This window comes from Ambystoma mexicanum, chromosome 12 (assembly GCF_040938575.1).
Source record: "Ambystoma mexicanum isolate Mex_15411 chromosome 12, UKY_AmexF1_1, whole genome shotgun sequence".
In the NCBI taxonomy this organism is placed as follows: domain Eukaryota; kingdom Metazoa; phylum Chordata; class Amphibia; order Caudata; family Ambystomatidae; genus Ambystoma; species Ambystoma mexicanum.
This window is the reverse complement of record NC_090936.1, coordinates 1,232,894,904-1,232,922,489: the sequence shown is the minus strand read 5'-3', so window position 1 is coordinate 1,232,922,489 and position 27,586 is coordinate 1,232,894,904. Positions and strand designations below refer to the sequence as shown.

Sequence of the window (27,586 nt, the reverse complement as noted above, 5' to 3'; positions counted from 1 at the left end):
GCGGAAGGTGAAATGTTAGTGTTGGTATCTTACACTAGCTCATGTCTGTCTTGTTCGTGGGAACGGGCTCACAGCGGATCTGCCAGGGAGCTGCGGCCATAGGGATAATTGAAACTCTCCAAAGGTGGGGGCCGCGCTGCGGTGTGCCGGGCTCACACCATCTTCGTTTAGACAAAATGGTTTCCGAGGCCTAGCTAAATTCAGCAGGTTTGGTCAATGTCTTCGGCAGGTGAGCCATCCACCACCTGGGCCCTGGTGGTAAGGAGGGAACCCTGACAAGCCATGGCCCTCACCGGGGGAGGGGATGTAGGCGAGGGGGGGGGGGTCTTTTGGACCAATACTCCCCTACACTGTCTCTGCTTTGATCAATTTATCATGTAGTGCTTTCTGTGTTAACTCTGGTATACATAATTTGGCAACTCGTGTAGCATTCGTTCCTTCCTGTGAGAATTACGTTCGTCATGTGCAATAGCCAAAGTTGAAATGCATATTGATTGAGTACTGCGATGGTTCTGAAGTTAGCTCAATGTGCTAAGCACTCAAAGGCTGGTTGAGCCTTTACGATGTCGTAAGTTTATAAACCTGCCTGCATATATACTTGGTTTTGCAGCACAACCGGTGCTAATATCGGCAATGTACTTGTACCAGATGGGGTTTGCTATTAAAGGCATGGTCTAGTAAAAATGTTTATTTAAAAAATAGATAGGCAACATAAAAAAAATACTAGAATTCTTTTTTAAAACTTCCTATGTAAAATTTTGAGCTATTCAAGCTCAAAATTCGCAAAAGCAAGCACATGGGCGCATCCATTTTGTGAAATGGAGGCCCTCCTGTGCTGGCTTTTGCAGCACTAATGAAGGAAAAGTCAGCCAGCTGTACTAAACCAAAGCTACCGCTGGGTGGCTTTCCCTTCATTAGTGCTCTACGCGGAGGACGGGGACCGGAGACCAGAGCAGGAAAGCTGCAGCTGAATCTCGGTAAGTGCTATTTTATTTTTTTTTTATTTTTTTTTTTTTATTTTTTTTTTTAAACTAGCTGGAGGAGCCCGGAAAACTTAGAAATAAAACTGCAGCTTTAAAAATGTATGTTTGCGGTCGTTTTTGAAGTGACCGCAAACATAAATACAATGTTATTGTGTTGGAAAACGATGCGGTTTTTCTTTCCAAGTTTCTCGGGCTCCTCCGGTTCGGAGGAGCCCAAGAACCGCGTTGTTTCTGCCTTCCCATTTAGGGCTCTAGGGCTCCCCACGGGGAGCCCCAGAGCCCCAAATGGGAAATCGGCTGTAGGTAGAAACACTACGCGGCATGTAAACACAACCGCGTTGTGTTTCTGCCTGCTGTGGCTTTCACTTTGGGTCTCCGGTGCTCCCCTGGGAGCACCGGAGACCCAAAGTGATAGCCACAGCAGGCAGAAACACAACGCGGTTGTGTTGGAAAACGCTGCGTTTTTCTTTCCGAGTTTCTCAGGCTCCTCCGAGCCGGAGGAGCCTGAGAAACTTGGAAAGAAAAACCGCAGCGTTTTCCAACACAATAACGTTGTATTTATGTTTGCGGTCGCTTGAAAAGCGACCACAAACATAAATGCAACGTTTTTAAAGCTGCGGTTTTATTTCTAAGTTTTCCGGGCTCCTCCAGCCCGGAAAACGTAGAAAAAAACGCAGCTAGTGCTTATTTTAAAAAAAATAAATAAATAGCACTTACCGAGATTCAGCTGCAGCTTTCCTGCTCTGGTCTCCGGTCCCCGTCCTCCGCGTAGAGCACTAATGAAGGGAAAGCCACCCAGCGGTAGCTTTGGTTTAGTACAGCTGGCTGACTTTTCCTTCATTAGTGCCGCAAAAGCCAGCACAGGAGAGCCTCCATTTCACAAAATGGATGCGCCCATGTGCTTGCTTTTGCGAATTTTGAGCTTGAATAGCTCAATTTTACATAGGAAGTTTTAAAAAAGAGAATGCTAGTGTTTTTTTTTTTTTTGTTTTTATGTTGCCTATCTATTTTTTAAATAACATTTTTTACTAGACCATGCCTTCAAAACTAACATGTCATCCGACTAGTGAAGGTCGAGAAATTGGTTGGTTCAGATGGGGGTATTGTGAAACCTAGGCAATCGCCTCCAACGATTAGCATAAACTTGAAGTAAAAGAGGTGAATAAGTATCCAAATTCAAGACACTGGAACCAAATCGTTCATACTTGTATCCTGGCTTTGCCAGCAGACGATGGAGATCCTGGTCAGATAATCTAATATATCTTACATTACTGGCTTCTGTTAAGTTTGCCTTCACGCATGCTAGTAGCATCGTTTAGCCCATTGCTTCATCTTTCTTCTTATGTAGGCCATTTGAGTGGAAGGGGTGGTAGACGGAAGAGAGCAGACATATGTAGCAGGCCTCGGGAAGCATATTTTAAGGCCTGCTTGTTTGACACAAAAATGGTTTGCTTTTTGATGAGTTAATAGGTTTTTCTGCACGTTTAGAAACTCTTGTGACATTGTTATTTAGAAGTATGTAAATGATGGCATACGCGGACAATCTGGTGATCTTCAATCATACTTTTAGTGGGTTATTTAGATTGCCAGAACGGCTATGGGAATAAACCAAATTAAACTAACTGACAATCAAAACAAGACTGAAATAATATTGTATACATGTGGTAAGATTGCTCGTCCAAGTATGTATATAACATCTATTGAAATTCAGTATACCCACTCTTTCGAATTCGATAGTGGGGTGGGGGGGGGGACTATGATGTTTGCATGTAAATCCGTAAAGTAAGGGTCGCACAACTAACGCCCATGATCTGTCAATTCACATGTACCCAGAGTGGATGTTCTGTTTGGGGGGTTCGTCATTTGTACATTCAGTGTCTTGTGCTAATGATAATTAATGGTCTTGAGGCGTTGACCAACATGAATTTAGAATGGCTTCAGATAATAGAGGGGAAGTTCTGGAGGAAGCTTTTGGGGCTCCCCCAGGGCATACCCATGGCCATCCTTGGGTTAGAATTGGGGATACTAGCATTGAAATCTGTCTGTTATATTAAGAGGGCAGAATTGTTTGTTAAAATTCGTAATGACTCCACTAATCCTCTATTGGCTTGTATTGAGGATAGAAGTGGTAAAAACAAACCAAATTAACAGCAGATATGGCTATATTGTTTAAAGCAATATCTTGGACTCCGAAATGGGGCAATCATGAACATCTGAAATACCAACTCGGAAAACTCCTGAATATTTGGGACTGGCAAAATTATTTTGTACACGGCACACAAATATCTAAATCTTTGTCCCTCAGACAATCTAAGGCTGTGCATAATGTTACTGCCTATCCATCTACCTCTGTTGGTGTTAACTGGTCCCGTGCGATCAGTGCCTAAAACAGAACGTTACTGCCGAATCTGCAAAATACGGCTAAACCTATATCCACGGCATGTATTGAGATGGGTCCTGTCTATATTAAACATTATGATGGATATGTTCACAGTTTAGATCATATTAAAGAGGATGGGTTCTGGTATTCATGTTTAGATACCCTTAATGCTAGACTCCACTTGTCACTGTACAGAGTATGGACTTATGCTGATAAAATCTTGAACAATGCAGCAAATTTGGAATCTCCTAACCTGCCGCAGTAGGGACACTAGCGCTTTGTAGAGTTACCCATTTTGTTTTCTTTCTTTTGGAATGAAGCATTGTCGGATGTAAATTTAATTAACTGTGTTCAGAAACATAGATGAATTTTTATCTTGTTTGGTATTCCAACTTTGGACTTAAATTTGGTTTTTATATGTATGAATTCACCTATATATTTTCTTCTGATATATCATGTATAGTTCACAGATATATGCGCATATGAATTTATTAATTTTGATTTTTGTATTAAGTATGTAAAGATTGTTAAATCACATAAATTGGTATGATGGTACTTGCATACTTCCCTTGATGGCTAGAACCATTCCCATTTTGCATACTTTCCATACATTTTTTATTTTTTTAAATTGTCATGTTTGGTAATGTGATTTGTGCACTTTCGAAGTCGGTTTTTATAAAAATGTAATTATTTTATTTCATGTTAAGCACTGGAAAGTAAAGTGTTCAAATGCAGAAATTTCAGAGTTTGCACAAATCCCAGCTTCACCCCTTAACAAATGTGATATGTGCATCTCATTTAATCTTGTACTGCCTAACCTCTCATAATTGCCAGTCCCTAAACCTTTCAAAATTATCAGCCCTTCAAAGTAATCTCCTTATCTGGGTACGAGCTTCGAAAAAGCCTGACTCGTGGTTTCACTGGCTATAGTGCTGCTCTCACTATTATAGTGAGCATTGATATATTGCACACCACAAGCACTTGTTCATTTGCTCTCCTAATTGCAACACTATTTTAAAACCCTGTCCCACTTGTAATCTGTCTGGATACAGATACTTTCCTGTTGGCTTCTAATCTGCAGCCACTATCCGTGCTTTCTGTCGCCTCTGCATTCTGTGAGGCAGCTAATCTTGAGTTCTGTCGATTCTGGGTTACCGTATCTTTTACACACTGTCCTGCATTAATACTACAGGCTGCATACCTCCCTGGACGCTATTGGTGGTCTCCTACGAGAATAGAAGTAACCTCTTCGTAAACTGCAAATTTTGGCCTTTAAATGCTACTTAGTTATCATTCTTATTAAAGCAAGAATGAAGAGGGTAAGCAGACTTGGGTTGTGATCGCGACGAGGTGGGGGGGGGGGGGGTGGTGACGATCTTAATTCGCTTAATTCTATTGGTTTGGGGAGCCCAAAATGCCCGTGTCCAGGGCCACAGAAGTGCTATAAACGAACGCTAGCAACCTAGAAGTCCCATGCCTTTCCGCAGTGAGGAATGGTGTAGCTTACTGTCGGCGCTAAATGATGGTGGCTGCCTGAGATGTGTAGCCTTTACCTCACACTCCTGCCCCTGCCCCATGAGCCTTGCATCTTATTTGCTTATGGCTTCTGTGCGTTGGTCCTCTTAGGTGAGCACAAGTCTATTTTTCAAGTGAATGAGATACACTATTGTATGGGCAAAGGAACCCAGAATACACGATTTGTAGATGCGTTCACTCTACACCCCGCACCCCTCACCCCCCCCCCCCTTGCAATCAGAGGGAGTAGCCAGGAAGGTTAACCTGCATCCAGTAGGCTGGATGTGGAGGGTGGGCAGGGTTTCAGCAGCGAGCGTGCTGTGACCCTCTGAGGCATACACGTCGACTTGCTAACTTCTATTTCATGCAATGAAACTTGGAGCTGTTGCTAAATAAGCACTCATTTATGCTAAACATACATCCCAGGTCTTAAGGCGCACAACGCGGAAATGGCTGCAGTAGCCAATCGAAAACACTGGGAAGTCTACCTAGCTCATGGGTTCTGAGAAGTAGGAACTGGGAATGTTTCCTGAGCGGTCAGCTGGTGTCTTGTTTGCTAGCATGTTGGTGGAGAAATGGTTACAACTTGGCCATACATGCCTGTAAATTATGCGCAAATGATGAAGCGAAAATAACGAATGGAGAAATGACTGACTTTATTTACAGACTTAGTGCGAAATTAGGTGTGGGTTAGGGTATTGGTTATAAAAAGAATTCCGTCCTTACTCATTCGGTTATTTCATGGTAATCCTAATTGCATTGCAGGATTGTTTGCATGTACAATGTGTGCCAAAAAATCTACTTGTGGCCATGAATTCTTGGCCTTGAATGTCAAAGCAGGACTAGAAGTCATTGGCATTCGTCGCACAGTGTCATTGTGTGCCATGAGCAGCAGTGTTTTTTGTTCTTTCACACAGGTTGAGAAGACTGTCTGGGACTGGGAACTTATGAATGACATCAAACCAATTTGGCAGCGACCGGCTAAGGAGGTAGAAGAGGATGAGTACACAGCCTTCTACAAGTCCTTTTCCAAGGTACATAGAATCCATTATCAGAAATGCTTTTAAGCGATGGTTGGGAAAATGTGCTCGTTAACTAGGTCTAAGCTAGTTGTCGACGACAGCGAGTGTGCATTAAGACACTAGTGCAAATGAATACAATGTAACAATCCCATCCTTTGTAGGAAAGTGACGATCCTTTGGGGCATATCCACTTCACTGCTGAAGGAGAGGTCACCTTCAAATCTATCCTCTTCATTCCCAGCTCTGCGCCCCGTGGCCTCTTTGATGAATATGGCTCTAAAAAGAGTGATTTTATTAAGGTATGTGACTGTGCTGATTGCTAGTAAGTTCCTGACTGAATTGTATTTAGATTTATGCAGTTTACACACCTATACGTGTTTTGTAGTTTGCCTATGTTTGCTTGGACAGACGCAGAGTGGAAGCGTGATTTTTTTTCCAAAGAGGAGATCTAGGCTTATATCGTCAAAGCTAAATATTCCCACGTGCTGGGTCCGGATGGCATACCCATGACCTCGCTGTGGTCCAGAATACTCTTCGATCTATTTACCCACATTACCACAAAATGTTCTTGTAAGAAGCCTGGTGCCGATCTTCATAAAAGCCATCCTACTACAGGCCGATGGCCCTCCTTGATGTGACCGCAAGATTTCTTTTCGGCCATACATCTAAATAACTGGGTTCTTGAGACTCATGCCAATCCGGTTTTTATAAAGGGGTTGGACTGAACCGCAAACGACTTATGCTTCAGCAGTTCATCAAGTTACAGCAGCCGTTGTGGATGTGACTGAAGTGTATGATCGCGTCGCCAGAGATTTTGGGCTACGCTTTTTGAGTTGGAATGTCTCCGATTATCAACAAACTGCATCGCTTGCATTTAGAAACCATGGTCCAGATCCGTCTGGACCTCCAGGGTGCCCCCTCCTGCCCCCCCCCCCAATGGGGGCTCAATTCGTTGCAATGGTGGATTGTAAATGTCTCCGTGTACAGCAAAGTATTAAATCGCCCGCCCGTTTTTTTACTGTTAGCCGGCCCTCAATAACTTCAAGAAGCTGGTGTGGAATCTACTCGTGAGACTAGATGTGGCAAACCGGTTTGAGTGGGAAAAAAAAGTGAAACCATGACTATTTTTAAAAATCCCTGAATTTGAAATGCAAATTATCTTGTCAAGAAGAAAAACATCTTGGTAACCTTCCAACCTACTAATGTTAAATCTCCCAATTGAAGATGGTGACTCAATTCTTAGTTTTAGGTTTAATGTACATCTAATGAAATTATTGCAATTGGAAGTAAGGGTAGCCTATTCTCTACCGACGAGTTATCAAACTTGGGAACATTGTTCATGTTTTGCCCAGCACTTTAATCGAAATGGGTGTTCTACTTAGCAGAGACTTGTAAAGATATCTTCTCTGAATCAATCTGGAACCTCATTGCTAGTGATGGTTATCCTTTGTGTATAGCCACGTTGAGGGTTTTACCTGGTCTATTAGATCAATAGAAATAGTTATGTCTTACTGAATGCACCTATTTAAATTTATGAAAAACTTTTCTTTGTCTTACATGTTGTCTGTATACTTGCACATGTGTTACAAAGTTTATTTTTTAAACAAAAATGCAAATATAATTTGGATTGCTTGATAATTGTCCTACTTCTGCAGCTGTACGTCCGCAGAGTGTTTATCACAGATGATTTCCACGACATGATGCCAAAGTACCTCAACTTCGTCAAAGGCGTGGTAAGTTTGTTTGGTCGACAACTTGGAAACTTCATGTTATTGGTTTTCTGTGCTTTTCTAACACGGTTTTTTCTTGATAGGTGGATTCTGACGACCTGCCATTGAACGTGTCCCGAGAGACGCTCCAGCAGCATAAATTGCTTAAGGTAACAGTTGAACTTGTTTTGAGGATGGTTGCTACAGTGAGCGTGTCATGCTATGCAGGACTGCCCTACAGGGCAATGAATTACCGAAGTGCCAGCCCATGATTCAATTATGTTCCAATTTTTGGCTGACAGTGGGCAAGTAACTACTTTTCGTTCGTTTTAACCAATATTACTAACATTTGCAAGATATTTGCCCAAACTACCCTATTGGGCTAGTAGTGGATTGGGGGCCACTTCATTGGTGCCTGTGTCCAACCCTGAAGGCTGGAGGATTACATTTCCACTTTTATTCTGAGCTCCACCCACTAAAACTCGTTTCGAATGAAACCGTTTCAGTCGGGTTGGTTTGTTAATCGCCTATTGAATGATACGTTTGTACACCTGATTAAAATAGGACCGGGCTTTTTAGATTATTGCTTCAACCACCTAAAAGGCAAAGCAAATTTGTTTGTTCCATCCCATCATGAGCGTACTACCCTTAAGCCTGCACACCGTATTCTGCATTTTCAGAACTACATGCTTCGTCTGGTAGTGGTTCCCTCAAAGGGGATTGGGGTATGGGAGGGGCTTTTAACACATCCAGCCAGATCTGTGGAAAGTGTTTGGTGAAATGGAAATCTTTCTTGGATACCATGTCTTCAAAGGCCCTTTTTGATAGCTGGCATTTGCAGTTAATGGGTGACTTCCTTAGTCTTGGGAGAACCTGCTCTGAGGTGTTGAAACCCTACTGTATGGCTCGTTTTTTTGGGCTCTGAATCAAACCAGAAGCCCGAACAGCAGGAATGACGGCTGTAGAATCGCGTAATCTGCAGGGCCCTGGTTCCAAATCTCCTGTATCTTGGGCCAGCCGGAGGACTCCTTTTCTTGGGTGGAGGAGGTCATTGACTGACCCAGTCACTCCCGGTGCCCTATTCGCAGAACTTTTGCCATGGCTGTCGAGCTGGTGCTAGGCTCCTGTTGGAACCATTTTGGATTGCTCCTTACAGGGCCCTGTAGCACTACTGTGAGCATACTTTAAATCGGGATTTATTGAGGTGCTGTGTGCCTTTCACGTGTGTTGCGACCTGCTGCAATTCCAGTGTGAAGGGGGCTATGAAGGTGGTGTAACAGCTCCAAAGTAAGGGAGCGTGTAGTTTGCCAGTCAGGATTATCACACCATATTTGAATGCACATAGAGACACAGAGAGTCAGTCTGTGGTGATTGCATTCAGTTAGTCTCAGTGCTCCTATTTTTACCCCCCATTGAGTTGGTAGGTACTGTATGACCTAGCCTCCTCCTGATGGCACTTTTTCTGCACCGCCAAGCGGCACTGACACGAGGGTTGGTGGATCTGCTGGCTTAGCCGGTTGTTTGAACACTGCAGCTTGCTTTTTCGTTTGTTTTTTTTGTACTTTTTTTACTTAAAGGCACTTTGTTTCTAATCTTAGGTTATTAGAAAGAAACTGGTGCGTAAAACCCTTGACATGATCAAGAAGATAGCTGAAGACCAATACAATGACAAGTTCTGGAAAGAGTTTGGTACAAACGTGAAGCTTGGAGTAATTGAAGACCACTCCAACCGGACCCGCCTGGCTAAGCTGCTACGCTTCCAGTCCTCCCATTCTAGTGAACTGACCAGCCTGGAGCAGTATGTGGAGCGCATGAAGGAGAAGCAGGATAAAATCTATTTTATGGCTGGAACCAGTCGCAAGGAGGTAAGGGCCTAAAGCCTGTATTGGACAATATTGCTGCAAGTCTTGAGGTCGCTTTCCTACACATTTAGATGTTTTCATAATCCTGGGTGATGGTTTTGGCTTTATTCCCTGCAGCCTCCACTTTACTGTGGTTCTGGTTGGGAAGTGTATCTATTTGGAAGTGGGGAAGCGTTTAAGCATGTCCACTGTCAGTGTGGGTTGCCCCCCAAGGTTTGCCATTAATGGGTAGTCCTGCTGAGGGGTCTAGTTTAGAGTCTTGCTCACTTTCCATACAGTTCCTTGACTTGTTTTAATAAATTCAAATGGCCACCTTTTCCGGTTTGCTCTTGTAGCAAGGTAGCCTGGTGCCACTGTCCATACCTGACTTAAGTTCTCTCCATACAGGTGGAATCCTCTCCCTTTGTTGAACGCCTTCTGAAGAAGGGTTATGAAGTGGTCTTTCTGATTGAGCCCGTGGATGAATATTGCATCCAGGCTCTGCCAGAATTTGATGGCAAGAGATTCCAGAATGTGGCCAAAGAAGGTGTGAAATTTGATGAAAGCGAGAAAACTAAGGAGGCTCGTGAAGCTTTGGAGAAGGAGTACGAACCACTGCTGAACTGGATGAAGGACAAGGCTCTGAAAGACAAGGTAAGGCTGGCATAGGCTGTACTGTCGCACAGAACTAAATCACCAGCCTTTTTGGATATGGAACACGGGTGGGGGGGTGAGGGGGGTGGGCAGGCAGATGGTGGCAGGTGTTGCGGGTGAAGAGTAGTAGAAGGTAATGTCTCCTGTAAATTGCAGCGGGCGACCATTGAGAAACGGAGATTCTCTATGGCAGCGTACATTCCTTGCTGAAATTAATTTCTTTCTATTTTTTAGATTGAGAAGGCCATAGTTTCCCAGCGATTAACGGACTCCCCTTGTGCACTTGTGGCAAGTCAGTATGGGTGGTCTGGAAATATGGAAAGGATCATGAAGGCTCAGGCGTACCAGACTGGCAAAGACATCTCCACCAAGTAGGTCTATCTTGCCACAATGGCTCACCTTCTCAATGTAAACCTTTGCGCCCTTTTTTCCGCTTCCACCTTAAATCTTCTTAACCTATAGTAGTTGTCCAGTTCCCTACTGGACAACTACTATAGAAGGGATTGCAAGAAGGGATTGCTGTCGTATGATTTCCCTGGTGGAAGCAGAAAACTCAGCTGCTCTCTTTGATAAACCAGGAAAACTGAACGATGACCAGAACTGCTCCAGACCAATAGTGATGAAAAGATGGTGGCCCGAACCCTTGGAACCTACCCTCCTGAGACCATGTGACCAAAAAGCCGAAATTGCAAGGGAATAAGGGTGACCAAGACCAATAGATGAGGAAGGCAGGACAAGTCTTGGGTTGAACCTTCTATGGCGCCCAACCCAGAGCTATTAGAAGAGAAAGACACAACATAGAAGAAACACGGTATAGCTGCTGTAGCTTGGAGAAGAGATAGTCAGAGCGCTGTGCAGGATGTACACGGACGTGCTTTACATGGTTTCAGACGAACCAGAGCTATGCCTTTGGAGGAAATGTGCAGAAAAATATTCAGAAAGTCTAGAGGGAATTCAGGGGACTGCATTGCCAGGGTCGGGGATGCTGGCACCACTGCAGTGGGGATTCAGAGCTGGCGACCAGTGCGATGAGACTGCACCAGTGTGGTGAAGTACAGGGACCTAATAGGTCTAGGAGGCTAAGTGTTGGGCCCATCTCTGCATATTGGGAGAAAATACTTTGCTTTTCTTTGTCCACTTCATGGGTACCAGATCCATGTTGCAGTCCTGAAAAATACCCTCCCCTTGTTTGAGTGGAAACCTCTGCCTGGGGATATTGGTACTTGTCTCTAGGTGCTGTTGTTTTAAAGGTTCCCCTCTGTGCAGGATGTTTCAGGGCTTGCTCCTTAGCTATCCACCTAAAGATAGCCTGTCGCAGCCTGATCTTGGGACGCCTGCCATTCTGCTTTCTTCATGTCCTTGGTCTTCTGTTGAAGCATGCATATTTGTGCCAAGGGTGTACAGCTGTCCATTCTGCAGAATCTTATTACTGTAGTCTGAACCGTGTACTAGCCAGAACCAATCCAGATGCTGAAACTGCAAGAGGGCACAGTGGATCTAGGAACCCCTGGGGTGGTTCTGAAGAATCTGAGTTTGGGAGTTGGGGGGGGGGGGGGGGGGGGGGGGGAGTAGGGGGAGTCAGTTACACTACCTATTCCTACTGCCACACGCCCCCCTCCCAAACCCCCAATAAAATTATGTGACCATAAAGTCCTGGCCCTATACCTCCCTCGCCTCAGTGATGGCATGATGAAGGCTCCGCCTCACTGGGCCTTCCCTAGCATGGTGGGACTGGGAGAGACTTGCAACGACTGCTCAAATCCAATAGTAGACGTGACTTGGGCACTAGGCCCCATTTCATATCTCGGCTGGACCCAAATAGGATTGGGATCAAACTCTAGGACTGCTCAGTGTTCTATATTTTGTCTACTCATTTTGTAAACTGTTTCAAGCTCTTCACTTGTTTTACTGCTCAGTTATTGAAAGCATTGCTTACGATTATGGCGAAAGGTTCATGAAATATCTCAAAGGTAAAGTATAGGGGTTCTACTCGGAACCCTCTCCCCAACAATAAAAGTATATATTTAGTCTGGTGACCATACTTTTTTGAGTGTTCAAAGGGCCTGATAATATATACAATTATGTCCCCATATGTATAACTGGAATTATGACATTGTGGTCCTAGACCACTCTGGTCTGAGCATTGCTGCTCCAATACTCTACCATGACTTTCCGGTTTGCTATGATGGGTTGGCCTCAGAATCTGCGTCCAGGGTTTGCTTCTGGAAATCCAGCTTCATACCTAGCATTCACAATTCAACAGTTGTAGGAGTATACACATAAATAAAATGGGGATTGTGTGGTAGAGGAGTTGGTGTAGGTTGCCAGGAGCCAGTATAGCATAAAAGTATGTCTGGTAAGCGACAGGTTTTTGTGAAAGGTCGCTGAGGTTGGTACCTCCAGCTACTATCAGTTTCCAGGCCGTAGGTGATGAAAGAGAGGACTCCATGCCCAGTTTTCACTTCTTTTGGCCCAGTTATGTAGATACTTTTAACTTGAGAGCTTTATGCCCAATGCAATGGGGATAGGGGTGTGCAATGTGGCGTGTCATGTTTGCAGACACTCTGTAGACATTGGTCTGGTCCCACGGCGACAGTTGTTTGTAGGGTCTGGGTGTATATATACATATCATTGCAGAGAATGGAGATGAGCCCAAGCCAATATGGAGTGTTGGCGTCTGGGCATTTATTATAATTTTTTTCTTTCTGACTAGGATCAGGTGATTTTAGAATTTTGCAGAATTCTTTAACTGCCTTTCATCTAAAAGTTTGCGCAAGCCAGTCATGTTTTAATGAAGATCCTTTTTTTAAAGCAAGATTTGCACTGAAAAGAAAATACTCAACGCTGAAAGGAGATTCCAGGGTGTCAGGATTATCAGATTGAACAGTCAGAAGCCAATGGTGGGAGGATGAGTGGTTGCCAAAACACAGTTGCGCTTTCATGTGGAAGCAGTGTTTTAGTATGACGAGGAAGCCATTCTTCTTGGCGTTTCGCTAGTCTCCCGCTTAAGGTATGTTGCAAAAGCCGACTGCAAAGTAGCCAGAGTCCTTTCCAATTGCGCGTGCGCACTAGATTTCAGTCTGAGACACTACGCAGGGGCAGTAATGACTTCACTGCTACTCGGAAGTTGTGAAGAGAGGAACAAAGGGCTGCAAATCATAGCTGTAGGTCACTGTATATATGTAAAAAGACGCAAGTTCTACTTTAGTGTGTAACAGCATATAACTGATCAGAACCGTCACATGCATATGGAGTAATAGAAACTGTGTTCTGAGCTTTTTGCAGCTCAGAACCTGGAAACGGATAATTAAAGGGACGGTCTAGTAAAATTTGTTTTTAAAAAAAAATAGATAGGCAACATAAAAATACTAGCATTCTCCGTTTTAAAACTTCCTATGTAACATTTTGAGCTATTAAAGCTCAAAATTCGCAAAAGCAAGCACATGGGCGCATCCATTTTGTGAAATGGAGGCCCTCCTGTGCTGGCTTTTGCGGCACAAATGAAGGAAAAGCCAGCCAGCTGTAGTAACAAAGGCTACCGCTGGGTGGCTTTCCCTTCATTAGTGCTGTAGGCGGAGGACGGGGACCGGAGACCAGAGCAGGAAAGCTGCAGCTGAATCTCGGTAAGTGCTATTATTATTATTTTTTTTAAATAAGCACTAGCTGCAGTTTTTTTTTCTACGTTTTCCGGGCTGGAGGAGCCCGGAAAACTTAGAAATAAAACCGCAACTTTAAAAATGTATTTATGTTTGCGGTCGCTTTTGAAGCGACCGCAAACATAAATACAACGTTATTGTGTTGGAAAACGCTCCGGTTTTTCTTTCCGCGTTTCTCAGGCTCCTCCGGCTCGGAGGAGCCTGAGAAACTTGGAAAGAAAAAACGCAGCGTTTTCCAACACAACCGCGTGTGTTTCTGCCTGCTGTGGCTATCACTTTGGGTCTCCGGTGCTCCCAGGGGAGCACCGGAGACCCAATGTGAAAGCCACAGTAGGCAGAAACGCACGCGGTTGTGTTTACATGCCGCGTAGTGTTTCTACCTACAGCTGATTTCCCATCTGGGGCTCTCGGGCTCCCCGTGGGGAGCCCGAGAGACCCAAATGGGAAATGCTAAATGCTGCGTTGTCTGCCTAAATCTGCTTTCCCATTTGGGGCTCTCGGGCTCCCCACAGGGAGCCCGAGAGCCCCAGATGGGAAATCAGCTGTAGGTAGAAACACTACGCGGCATGTAAACACAACCGCGTGTGTTTCTGCCTACTGTGGCTTTCACATTGGGTCTCCGGTGCTCCCCTGGGAGCACCGGAGACCCAAAGTGATAGCCACAGCAGGCAGAAACACACGCGGTTGTGTTGGAAAACGCTGCGTTTTTTCTTTCCAAGTTTCTCAGGCTCCTCCGAGCCGGAGGAGCCTGAGAAACTTGGAAAGAAAAAACGCAGCGTTTTCCAACACAATACGTTTTATTTGTTTGCGGTCGCTTCAAAAGCGACCGCAAACATAAATGCAACGTTTTTAAAGCTGCGGTTTTATTTCTAAGGTTTCCGGGCTCCTCCAGCCCGGAAAACTTAGATTAAAAAAAAAACGCAGCTAGTGCTTATTTAAAAAAAAATTAAATGGCACTTACCGAGATTCAACTGCAGCTTTACTGCTCTGGTCTCCGGTCCCCGTCCTCCGCCTACAGGACTAATGAAGGGAAAGCCACCCAGCGGTAGCCTTTGTTTACTACAGCTAGCTGGCTTTTCCTTCATTAGTGCTGCAAAAGCCAGCACAGGAGGGCCTCCATTTCACAAAATGGATGTGCCCATGTGCTTGCTTTTGCGAATTTTGAGCTTGAATAGCTCAATTTTACATGGGAAGTTTTAAAACGGAGAATGCTAGTATTTTTTTTTTGTTGCCTATCTATTTTTTAAATAACATTTTTTACTAGACCATCCCTTTAATTTTCAATAGGTAGATGGTAGTTTCTTTCTGAAAAGCAAGAAAAAGAATACAAGACCGAACCTCCTGTAAATATATTTGAACTTATTATTTCGGATGGAAGAAAACCCTAAACTACATTGTTATATTGGACACAAAACATAAAATCCTCTAAGCTCTAGCTGAGGATAGAACAGATTCCTGTGTCTCAAGAAGACTGAGGCAGCAGTCTTTTGTATTGTCTTCTAGAAGGAACAACTGAGGTAGTTCATCTTGAGGGTCTGTGGGGTTCCGCAAGAGCTCCTGTGGAAGTAGCGGTAAAAGGCGCCCATGGCTGTAATGAAAGGCCCATGTTCAATCTGGTGCCATATTTTTCAATATTTCAAATTTTTCTTCTACATAGGTAAATTATACCGTAACGGATCGTGAACTTTAGCAATTAAAGCTTCTTTTCAAGAATGGATACTATTTGCTTGGAGCAAAACGGACAGTAACTGTACTAACTGACCATCTGTAAGAACACTTGCACCCCATCAGCTCCATGTCTTTTACCACCTTTTTGCATTTTATGTTGTAACCTTTAAACTAGGAAGATTAAATGGGAAGGCTGCTCTCTACAGCAAGAATGACCTTGGATGGGCTCCATATGGAGATAAAAGCTAAAGCTACGCGAGGATTGTCATGAATGCTTATTGGCTGGATATCCAGGTTTTCGTAAGTCTAGAACTAGTGTGTAATTTATTGGTGGAAGACCAGAGTAGATATCCTCAATCATGTCTGGATGATCAATAGGGGACCCGGCTGGACTCCATGGCATTCTCTCGTTGGATTTCATTGTCGAATTACCTTTAGGTCAGGTAGGTACAGCGGTCTTGATGGTGGTTTTCTTAAATAAGTGAAGTCATTTTATTCCTAATGAAGGGAGAAATTTCAGCAGTAAATTTGGCAACGGTTCCACCAAGGAACCCTCTGTCCCTAGCACTATTCAAAGCAAACGAAGGCCAGGAGAATGACCATCTACTCCTGGTGAAGCTTTGTGAGTTTCAAGATTTTATTTTCAAATGGTCTCTAGCCACCTTCTGTGCCAGGACTTGCACATCTAGGATAAGGTTTTTGACTATTTCCGATCTGGTGGGATTTTCCCAGAACTTTTTCCTGAAGTTTGTTTGATCCCTGGAGCCACATGGTTTGGCTGTGTATGACCTTGTGATAACTTCCCTTGGTTGGGGTATCCTTTCAGGATTAATATTGCGTTACCTTCTTAGCGTAGAATTATCCTGGTCATCTTTCTCTTCGTATTTCAGAGTCTTACTATTTATCCCTCTTGAGGGTTGGGATCTGCTATCCTCTTCCAAGGGTAGTCTTCCCCACTGACTTTTTTTTTTCTTCTGTTTTAAATGTAATGTTTCCTCTTATATTGTTACAGCTCCAGGGGTCGAAATTAGGATTGGATAACAAGGAGCAAAACTCAGCACCTGGCTATCAGGCATCACCCTTTAGGCAGGAGCTAGTACGTAGTGTGAGATGCAAATATCCAATATGCTTTAGGTGTCTTTTACTCTTTTATACACATTCCCACAACTACACACAGTTAATAAATCTGTTTTTATGACACCACTTTCCTGGGAGTAACAAGTAGCTCTTGGGTTCAAACTAATCTGGCTACCCTTGGCTATAACAAGCAGCTAAATGGCTCCCTGCGCCTGGCAATTTCGAACCCTGCAGATCAGATTTTGTCAACTTGGTGTATCCACAATTTCACTGGAACGCATTTATTTCAATTTTGTCTCCTGTTCTCCTGGTTACCTCTCCATGGGGAGGGTGCGGGGGTGGAGGGGTTGTCTCTGAGGCTCGTGGTCACTCGGGACCTTCTTTTCTGCTTGGCTTCTTTCCATCTTCTCCGTTGCCATCTCCTCAACAGTTTCTCGCTTGTGAGTTGGTGTAGTTTGGGCTGCTTGCCCACCACAAACTACCTGTTCACACCACCAACTGGTTTTGGGTTCTCGGACTGTTTCTTGCTGCTTCAGTATGCTGTTCACCAGCGTCTGATACTCTAGCTCAGGCGTCATTCTAAATTCCACAGGAGCTGCCTCTTATTGGCTCTGCCTCCTGCTTGTTACACTACCAGGGGCCCCTCCCCTCCTGACATGTATTCTCATCTCATGGTGTCCTCCTTAGCACAGTGAAGTCGAGGTTTGTCCTTAAAGAGACTGCTTCTGTTTTCTAAAACTCGTGGTGCATAATAACAATTTAGCATTTATATAGCGCTACAAACCCTCCGGCATCTGAGCCTTGCTCATTACCCACGGTGTGTGGTACTCATTTATCGACCTCGGAAGGATGAAAGATTGAGTTTGGCCCTGCCGGAATTCGAACCTGCATCGGCAGGCTCTGCACAAATGTCAAAGCGAGCGCTCTACTCGCTGTGCTATCTAACTGGCTTTTTGACGTCTTCAGGCCAGTTCTGTTTTTGTTAAGCATCTGTCGTCTCATGTATGCCATGATGGGCAATGGATATGGGAGTCCTTTTCCCTTAAAGGGAGTCTCTCCCAGTGGGGTCCCCTTACCCAGACTGCTAGGGAAGGTCTTGCGTAGTGGGCTCACCTCCCTAGCATCAAAGGGGGAGGTTGCCCCTTGAATTCACTCTTGTTCACAGTAAATAGATGGTAGGAATCTTGCCCCTGACTTAATAACACTTCGGAATTCATGAACAGGCAATGTGGTTCACTATAAGCTTGGCAGTAGAAGATTCACAGGCTGCAGTTTCGTGGCTTACAGTCATTGTTCTGTCTGAAGCTGTTCTAACTCTGTTCAGGGATCTCTGCCTGAGATTGGTCCTGCGGCCCGAGCAACTGATGGGACTGAATCTGTGTGGCCCAGTACACGTCAGCGAGCCCGCTGGAGCAGTACAGTCAAGATTTTAGGTTCCAGCAGGCCCTTCCTCATGTTGAGATGGCAGTGCTGTGGATGTTCGCAAGTTTCCAGCGACTAGGCCCGGCCTCTGCAAAGCTACAGTTAGTAAATGCAAACCATTGAATGTGGTGGGTGCAGGGCTTCAGAGTGGTCCTGCCCGTTGAGGAAGAAGGCACCCAGTTCTGGTCTCCCAAATCCATTGGAAGGCTGATGGTCAACTCTGTTGGCTTGGTCAGTTCTGGTTGCAGCCACTGTCACATGGTACCTGGATTTGGTGCTCATGCTCTAAAGGTTACAGCCCACCTATGCAAGGGGCCTGTGATATTAGGCTGTCTCATCTGGTACTTACTGCTTGCCTCCTCCATTCAACTCAGGAAAAGCTGGCTGGAGAGAGGACTGAACCGGACAGTTTCATCCAACTGGCATATACAGCAAGCTCTGACCAGGAGTCCAGGGCTGGAGTACCCCAGAAGGGCATTTTCCATGTCAGGCGAAGGAAGAGGACTTGTACCACGAGGAGCAGGCAAAGGTGCACTGATGTTCCATGGAAACGAGTGAACCGTTCACTGCCACCAGCCCCTTAAGTGTACATCACAAACATAACGTGGGACGTTGGAGGCAATGTCCCTGCAACACCTCGCTGAAGGTGGCTTGTGCTACCCTGTAAAAATAATAAGGACTGTTTGCAAATGTGTCCAGGGGTTAGCTGGGGGCCAGGTTTGTATTTGTAGTTCACTCACTCTTAACCTTTTTATATTGTGTTGGAGGTTGTGGTCAACCACTGCTCCACTCATTTACTGTCAGTGATTCAAGAATGTGTATGTTCACTTGTCTGTCGCAATCTTTTCTCGCAACCCATTTACAATACCACCAGGTACAGGTGTTGGGGAAGGCCCTGCCCTAAGCCTTTTTCTGTTTTACTGTTATGCCTAACCAAAAGTACTAATATATATGAATAATACCTGCCTGATGTTTGACTAGAAGGGTTGTGCAAGCTTTGGAAACTTTCACATTTAAACTAGCTGATAACTGACTGGACTAGGCCATTGTTTTATATCTCCTCCCTGAGCTTTGTAGTGGAACAAATGCAGTGTATAGAATGATTGGCACTCTCATTCTATTGCATCACTGTTACAGTTCTGCTTTCATCATCCCCCAGAGAATCACTAGTGCTGCGTTGAGCCCAGCCTTCATTAAGAGACTAGCGCAGGGGCACCTGCTACGATAACAGGAGAAACCCTAGACTCAGGGTACCCAATAAGTAATGGGCTTTGGGGGTGGAGGGTGCTTTGCCGGTAGGAAGGGGTTCTATTTAACAAGTATGTGTACCTCCTTGGATTACTTGAACATGCAGAAACCCGTGTCATTTAAATTTGTCAGTGACTGGGACAGTTGCAGGGGTTTTGGCATCTTGGTAAGCTTTAAACACAAGTAGGGTTCCCCAGTGTTTCTAACTGCTGATTTACTGTTTTAGTACCCTTGTTAAAAAGTGAAAATGTTAAAGGCAAACCCCAGAGAACATAAAGATGATGAATGTAGCATTACAATGTGACTCCTCTGGGTTCCTTGCGCACAGTGACTCCTTACCATCTTCGTACTAAATAAATCCTGGGAAGGCAAAATTAATGAGGATTTTACAAGTGAAAGCCTTTTGAACTGATTCTTTAGCTCTCCCAATCTACTAAAATCCTACACATTGAAGCTGTTCGCTCCAGTGGTAGCATGACTAGGATAAAGCTTTGAAACCTCGGCACCAGAAGGAAAGCTGCATCCTACATCTCTGCAGTTAGACTGAGAGGAAGTTTTGCCAGCTTCTGTCCCCCTTTGTGCCTTTCTGCTGTGGTAGTGTTTCTTCCCATCATGGAGATTTGTAGCACAACACTTATCGCGTGAACAAACAGTTTTAGGTTTTAGTACTCTTGGACTGCTGCCCTCGCCCTACCTTTGATCCAATGGGCATGATCATTAAGGACCACCTTGCCTTTTCTGTTTCTAGTTACTATGCTAGCCAGAAGAAAACCTTTGAAGTGAACCCTAGACATCCGCTCATCAAGGACATGCTCCGCAGAGTCAAGGTGAGACAAAATCTAAGCTGAAAATGTAACCTCATCTGGTGCTTTTTACCCTAAGCACTTGTGATTTATTTAATTTGTTTATTCTCTGAATTTAGGAAAATGAAGATGATCAAACTGTGTCTGATCTTGCTGTGGTCCTCTTTGAAACTGCAACGATAAGATCGGGCTATCAGTTACAAGACACCAAGGAATACGGAGACCGAATAGAAAGAATGCTTCGGCTCAGCTTAAACATTGACGTTAACGCAAAGGTAAGTACTGAAGGGGTGGATAGAAGATGGGGATCCAACTGTGCTTTTAACACTAGTTGACAACATTGTGCAGTCTTGGATTACTTTGAATGCATAGGTTTACTTTCTTTTCCTTGGCTACTTGTTCTGTATGTACTTCTAGCATTTACTGCTGGTTGACTGCTTGAAATATCTTCAGTCGTAACCTCAATGATTGCTGTGTATGTTGTCCTTCAGTCACTTGATCACCTGTGATCTGTGCACCCATATGTAGGTTGAGGATGAGCCTGAAGAGGAGCCCGAACCAACTGATGACGGAGAGGAACCTGATGAAGAAGAATTGGACATGGAAGCCGAAGGTGATGAACAAACTGATGCAAAGACAGAACAGACAGGCGCACAGGTTAGTATTTCCTTCAGCCATTCCATCCAGCTCGCCTCCTGTTTTTGTGTGAAAGCAGAGCAATGAGTTGCAGGTGTTAAGAATATAGGTGGTCTTGTCTTTGCAACTATAAAATGAGGCAGTGGCTTTGCCTTTCCTGCAGGCAGAACACCTCTTAGTTTGGAGTTTCTTTTCAGTTACATTAAGCCACTTTAATCAACCCCATCATGTCAATCCTATTTTTAGGGTTTTGCTTCTATCTGGTTCAAATAATGGAGTTTCAAGATCACCCAACAACTTACATAAAGTTTCTTTTTGTCTTGGGAACAGATGTAATTTTGAACTGCAGGTCATCTCCCAAGGCAGGCAATTTGGATCCTCTGATGGCAAACTCAAAGCTGCACCACAGCAGCTGCAGCCATAATCCATCTATTCCTCAAGATTTCGCCATACCTGCCCCACCACTGCCAACATTGCTCCCCGCCCCCTTCCCAGGACTACAGAAGGCCTGCCTACTCAATCACCCCCTCGCCCGCCTCCCTGCGACCTTACAGGTCCTTCCAAGACTAATTTAACCCTACGCTGGTTTGTTGCTATAAATACTGTCCCTTGGTCTAAAAGTATTTTTCTCTCGTACTTTGTCTGCCTCCCCATCCTCAAACCCTAGCCCAAACTTGATCACCACCCAGCTATTCATTATACTGTGTAAAGTGGCTACCTCTGCCGCTTGTTTACTCTCTGGTAAAAGTGACATTTTTATCTTTAGCAGAGAGCTTTGGAAGAACCCATCTACATGGTGTTTAGGCAAGGTACAAGCAGACTGGGGCCTGCAGGGGGGAAAAAAAGCTGAGGCCATATTAACTTCACTCAGTCCCAGACATGCCGGCACCTCTCGAAGGTCTTCCATCCTCTTTCTAGGCTATAATTTCATCCCTCCATGTACCTCACAGCACAAATCGCGTGACCCAGAAGTGAAGACAAAAGAGTTATACAGAAAATGTTCGGTGTACCCGTGGTGAGGAGTAGCAGACTAGGGTACAAAATACACTGATACACAGGAAATGGTACTGCTACTGGGAAGGCTTCATCATGATTGTGTCGTTGAATAAAGCTAGACTCAATTTGTAAAATCAAGGAGCCTTCCTGGTTTTTACTAATGGAATATATCATGAGTGAGATATTTGGCCCAGAAAGAAGTTAAGTCCAGAAGGAAAAAATACCATATACTCACTAGGGGTTTGTGTGATTAAATAGCTTATATTTGAAACACATATTTACAGGCTTTTATGAACATAGAACAATGATAGTAAAACAAATTTCACCATAATGTTTGCGAAATAAAAGGAAAAGAAAAAAAGAGTCTGTGCACCTTAAACATAGTGTGATAAAGTGAAAAAGTTTTTTTGTATATTTTTAAAACAAGAAACAGAAAAAAAATGGTTAGTACTTAATCAACAATTGAAAGCTTAATCCGCATTGGAGTAAATTGATGCGTTTGATCCAGTGGTCTTTATCCATCTGGGTAAATTAAATATAATTCATGATGATTGAATATCATATACAAGAAAAATTAATATTGGGCGTAATTGTCCCAACTGGTTGAGTACCAGTCAATTCCAACTGGATATATGCCAACGTCGCAGGGGGTAGTGTGAGCGGAACTCCCGCTCATAGAGGTGTCACAATCTGTATTGTTTCACTCAGCAAAGTCCCCCTTGCTTGCAAAATGACGTTTCGGCGGCCTTGACGTCCATCGTGTATCAAAAATTGGAAGGACGTGGAAGCTGCTGCCTTCAGGGCGGTTGAATAACCCCACAGACACCTTGTGGACACTCTCTTGGTATTGCAGACTCTCCGGACTGGGTGTAGCAAGATGGGGGGATACACGATGGACGTCAAGGCCGCCGAAACGTCATTTTGCAAGCAAGGGGGACTTTGCTGAGTGAAACAATACAGATTGTGACACCTCTATGAGCGGGAGTTCCGCTCACACTACCCCCTGCGACGTTGGCATATATCCAGTTGGAATTGACTGGTACTCAACCAGTTGGGACAATTACGCCCAATATTAATTTTTCTTGTATATGATATTCAATCATCATGAATTATATTTAATTTACCCAGATGGATAAAGACCACTAGATCAAACGCATCAATTTACTCCAATGCGGATTAAGCTTTCAATTGTTGATTAAGTACTAACCATTTTTTTTCTGTTTCTTGTTTTAGAAATATACAAAAAAACTTTTTCACTTTATCACACTATGTTTAAGGTGCACAGACTCTTTTTTTCTTTTCCTTTTATTTCGCAAACATTATGGTGAAATTTGGATGTTCATAAAAGCCTGTAAATATGTGTTTCAAATATAAGCTATTTAATCACACAAACCCCTAGTGAGTATATGGTATTTTTTCCTTCTGGACTTAACTTCTTTCTGGGCCAAATATCTCACTCATGATATATTCCATTAGTAAAAACCAGGAAGGCTCCTTGATTTTACAAATTGAGTCTAGCTTTATTCAACGACACACAATCATGATGAAGCCTTCCCAGTAGCAGTACCATTTCCTGTGTATCAGTGAAGACAAAAGAGGCCTGCGTTCCGTTCTTGATCGGTCGGTGGTCTAACAGCTTTATGATCGGTGGTCTGGGGCTGGCTGGTACCTTGGAATTCAGAGGTTGGCTAAGACATTTGGGTACTATAACTTAGAATTGGGACAGGTGGGGGTTTGTGCCCTCCTCGTGGGATTGCATGGAGCAGCCCTCCTCCCATGCCAACATTCCCAGTGGGGGAAGGTTGGCAACATTTTTAGGACAATGAAGGGTTTATGGAAATGTGTAGCTCCTGGCCTTTCTCATCAGTGCCTGGGATGTAACCGATTGTGTTCACAGCCTAGGCCTGGGGTGCGGACTGTCGGGTTTACACTTTGTGACACTATATGGCTGCTAATATCGAAGATGGCTGCTATTCTCGCATATGTGCTGTGCCTATAAAGCATGGAATAATGTCCTCGTACAGAAGCCTTTAGGGCACCCCTTTTTCTGCCCCTGGTCAAGTCCACAAAAAAGGGACTTGCTCTATTGCCCAAGGCATCGTTTTATAAACTGACTTGGTACAGACCTGTACCAAGAGGTAGTTATGGCAGAGCAGCCAGGCCTACCTTAGAGGGAGAGAGGGCTGTTGGAAGGTACGAAACTTGTAGCATACATATGGTCTAAAGAAATACTTATATTTGACATGAAGGTTAATTTGATCTATGCAAACATAGTGAACTCTTTAGAATGCTAAGTACTGTAAGTCATAAAAACGAACAAATTAATTATGGTAAGAAAAATATAGAACACATTTAGAATGGCTGTATGCAATCCAAGGTAAGCAGACCCTAATTTATAGTCAACTGCCAATTATTTAGTTTCAGGAATAGTTCTACATTGCAAGTACACCCTAGCTTAGTATCAAGTACTTTGCAACACTTGCAAGAATCCCTCCAGAGGCCTCCTGCTTAAGCAGTCGTTGATCTAGGGCACAAGTGTTCTCAGAGGCAGATGGGGACCCTGGTGGTCCCGTGGCCAATAGTAGACGGAACCGGCAAATTGTAGGAAATCAAGAGTTCCAGAGGATATCATCTAGGAACATACAAGTACAGTACTTTAAGTTGGTAAAGGACTTCATAGTTTTGGGCCTGGCCGAACGCCCAACTACACGAATTGCCACACAAGAGCGACACAAAGGTTTTGGGTAAGTATTACCTCAAGCCACACAGTACCTCAGCAGTGAAGTGCTTGCAGAGGGACACTTTCATGATGCAGCAGCACAAGACCTGGTCTCTGAATTCTTGGTTGTGGTGACGAAAGAAAGGACACTGGATAGGGAATTGAAGCAGCAGTCGAGAGGAAAGGCTCCAGCAGAGCATTCTTTGGTGCTTCTCGCAGCTCTGTGGATTTGGTGCCATTTTTGGTACCAGATGAGGGGTCATCTGATCGCTTTCCTATCTCGGTCTAGCACACTCGTGAGGGGACTTCAAGGAGTGGAATATTGCTTCTTGAGGGCCAGCAAAAGTTTCTGCGAGATTCGTTGACGGGAAGTCCTTGCACATCACTCTGCCACAAGGTTCCAGGGTATTGGCGATTTCCAGCTCATCGTGGGATGGCTTGAAAATCAGGTAGTCTTAGGACCGATTGGTTTCACTAGTCAAAGTCTTCCTTCGAGAGACTGTTGCATGGAAGGGGTCAGCGCTAGCAGTGGTTACACAGCAGGCATCTCGGGTAGCTGTAATCTGCTATGGGTGTCTTCATCGGATTCAGCTCCAGTGGTCTACTTGTCTTTAGCTTCCAGAACCAGGCATCCAGCCAATCGGCACGCTCATTCAAACTTGGGAGGGGGGGGGGGGTGGCTGTTCTTGCAAAAAAAATGACTTCCATGGAAAGAGTAAAAGGGTGATGTGGGGGGGGGGGGGGGGGTGAGGTTCCCACTCGCTTAAAGAAAATGATCCTCCAGTCCAGCAAAATGTGCTGGGGTCTCACAGTTGAGGGATCTTTAGCATAGTTCTGAAAATCTAACCTAATGATGAACCATACTGCAGCTGTGAATTTGTCACCAAGTGTCGCCTTGTACCCCCTGATGGGGGTGATCTTCACTGTGGCCTGTCATGTCCTGGGGGCTTCCTGATATGGGACATATTTTAAAGGACTACTCAACACTGGAATTTGAAGTATGAAAATCAGACTATTTTAAACAAAACTGTCTGCACTGGTTGATTATTCAGATGGCCACTTTTTGTCCACTCCACGGTGATGCTGTTGCAAATCCACTCCACGGTTATGCTGTTGCGCACTGTCTTAACACTAATCTTTTTCTGGTGCTGCCAGATTGAAGTGTCTTCTCCTGATTCACAAATCTCTCCATGGCAAAGCATCACTACCTATCCAACTCTACAAGCCTTCTCATAATCTCCACTCTGCTTCCAACTACCCTTATGGCTCCTTGCCCTCCCTGTGCTTTCTCTAGCTTCCCCTTTCTCCACTTGCATGGAATTCTCTTCCCCCAGATACCTATACCACCTTGTTCTAAACCAAACTAAAAACCTATGTCTTCGCCTCAGCTACCCTCTTAACCTACCGCTCATCTGCGTTCTAGCTAACATTTTTCCTTTGCCTCTAACCTGCCCCTGTTCCTTCCACTGCCTCCACTCTAACACTTCATCCCTAACAGTTAGCTCTATCGTGGATCTGCACTTGTCCTTGATCTATGCATGTCCACCCATGTATTTGTCCCCAGTGACTGTTCAATTTACTCCGCCACATCCTGGTCAGAATATCACTCGAACTCACCCCATTGTAAATATATTAGCAGGCGCTCCTCTCCAGAAAGAACATGGCATGATAACCTGTTCTGAGATGAGTTTGCAGCACATGCTTTTTGCTCACTGTACCTTTCACAGATGGGAATTATCCATTTGCATATCAGTCTTTGTCCCGCCCACATGGGCAGGCCAGCACCAAATGCTATGGCAATTCCTCGCTGAACAAGAGTACCAACAGGAACCCCATACATGTGTTTCAGCCTTGTTGGGCCTCATCAGTGAGGTGAAGCTGTGCCTCTGAGCAGTGAGCCGGGAGTCCACGCCTGGTTGCCCCCCCAAATAACTTGGGGTGATCAACAGGTGCTCCTCTCCAGAGAGAACATGCGTGTGCTGCAAACTCTCATCTCAGAACAAGTTATCGTGCCATGTTCTTTCTGGAGAGGAGCGCCTGCTACCTTTTTATATTAGGACTGGCTTCCTAAGAACCACAAACACGAGTTGGGCAAAGAGTGGAGCAATGGGTTGGTTTTTTTTTTCTTTTGACTTTCCCTGCCAAAGAAGTCTGCTGCTAGGTTAAAAATGATTGTTAACATTTGCTGCATGCTGTACCACTTTGAGGCTTGTTTTAATGACCAATACTCAAAGTAGAACTGTGTGCAGCATGTACTAGTTTGTAATCTTTAAACTAGGCTGTGTGGTGCAGGAGAGGAACGGATGGAATTTGGGATTTTTCAGACTAGGATTGGTTTTATCCCAAGAAATGCCATGTGATTTAAATGTCATTCAAAGCTGTAAATATGGAATATATGTTCAGGTTGACATTAGTTACAAGTTAATGATGTGTTTAATCATTCTTTTTTGTTCTCGCATCCTTTAATGTGGCTTGGTTTTCGTGGAAAACTTGGTTTAATGTGGCCTCCCCGTTTGTCTTTCACAGGAATCCACAGATTTGAAGGATGAATTGTAAATGGGACCTCATCGTTTGGGTTTTTGAGTGTCTGGGTCGGAGGGGCCTATGGCTACTTGGTTCACTGTAAAATGTTGGAGGGGCAGATTGTTTTTTTTAATTTTTTTTTTTTACCATTCCTCCAATGTAAATTTGTACTATTTATGATGTAAAATCTTGTCATGTGAACAAATAAATGTTCCAAAAACAATTTTCGTTTCATCCTGTTCCACTACAACTATTTTGTGGGTTTTGCGGCCCCCTTCAGCAGAATTGCTCTAGTATTTTGAAGGAGATGGGAGCATTTTCTGTCATCAGTCGACTCCGGCAATAGGAATCCTGGGCACTGTGGGATTAGAACTTTCACATACGGTTTTAAGTATGAATGAAGTACAATGTAGGGGATTTGTCTGTGGCAAACTGTTAATGAACTTTACAGCAGTAATGCCAATTGATATTTTCAGAACCTTCAGCTGTATGATCTTTCAAGAAATAAAGTTTCTGGTTGGTTTTTGTACTGAAGTCAAGGAATTTCATTTGTCTCATCCAGTGTCTTGCATGCAGAGTGCATTCCAATGTGGCCAACGTTCACGATACATTTTAGATCCTTAGTAAAACCATGCTCACTTCTCCCAACTCATTGCAAGGGTCTTCGTGGGTGGTTTGAATTTTGGTAACCCATTGTATGTTAACAGTGGGAGCTTTCAGAGTGGCACCATTTT

At 44.2% G+C, this 27,586-nt stretch overlaps 1 protein-coding gene across 1 annotated transcript in view; it reads left to right on the top strand.

The window, feature by feature from the left end:
• Positions 1–27,386, top strand: part of HSP90B1 (heat shock protein 90 beta family member 1) — a 44,667-nt gene extending 17,281 nt beyond the window's left edge. The window contains exons 8-18 of the mRNA XM_069629919.1: positions 5,796–5,912; positions 6,062–6,199; positions 7,556–7,633; positions 7,714–7,779; positions 9,208–9,474; positions 9,859–10,104; positions 10,339–10,475; positions 19,924–20,002; positions 20,098–20,253; positions 20,507–20,635; positions 26,856–27,386. Of these exons, the coding sequence (XP_069486020.1) occupies positions 5,796–5,912; positions 6,062–6,199; positions 7,556–7,633; positions 7,714–7,779; positions 9,208–9,474; positions 9,859–10,104; positions 10,339–10,475; positions 19,924–20,002; positions 20,098–20,253; positions 20,507–20,635; positions 26,856–26,885 (1,443 nt within the window). The 3' untranslated portion in view covers positions 26,886–27,386. The remainder of the gene's footprint in view (positions 1–5,795; positions 5,913–6,061; positions 6,200–7,555; positions 7,634–7,713; positions 7,780–9,207; positions 9,475–9,858; positions 10,105–10,338; positions 10,476–19,923; positions 20,003–20,097; positions 20,254–20,506; positions 20,636–26,855) is intronic.
• The last annotated feature ends 200 nt before the right edge of the window (positions 27,387–27,586 follow it).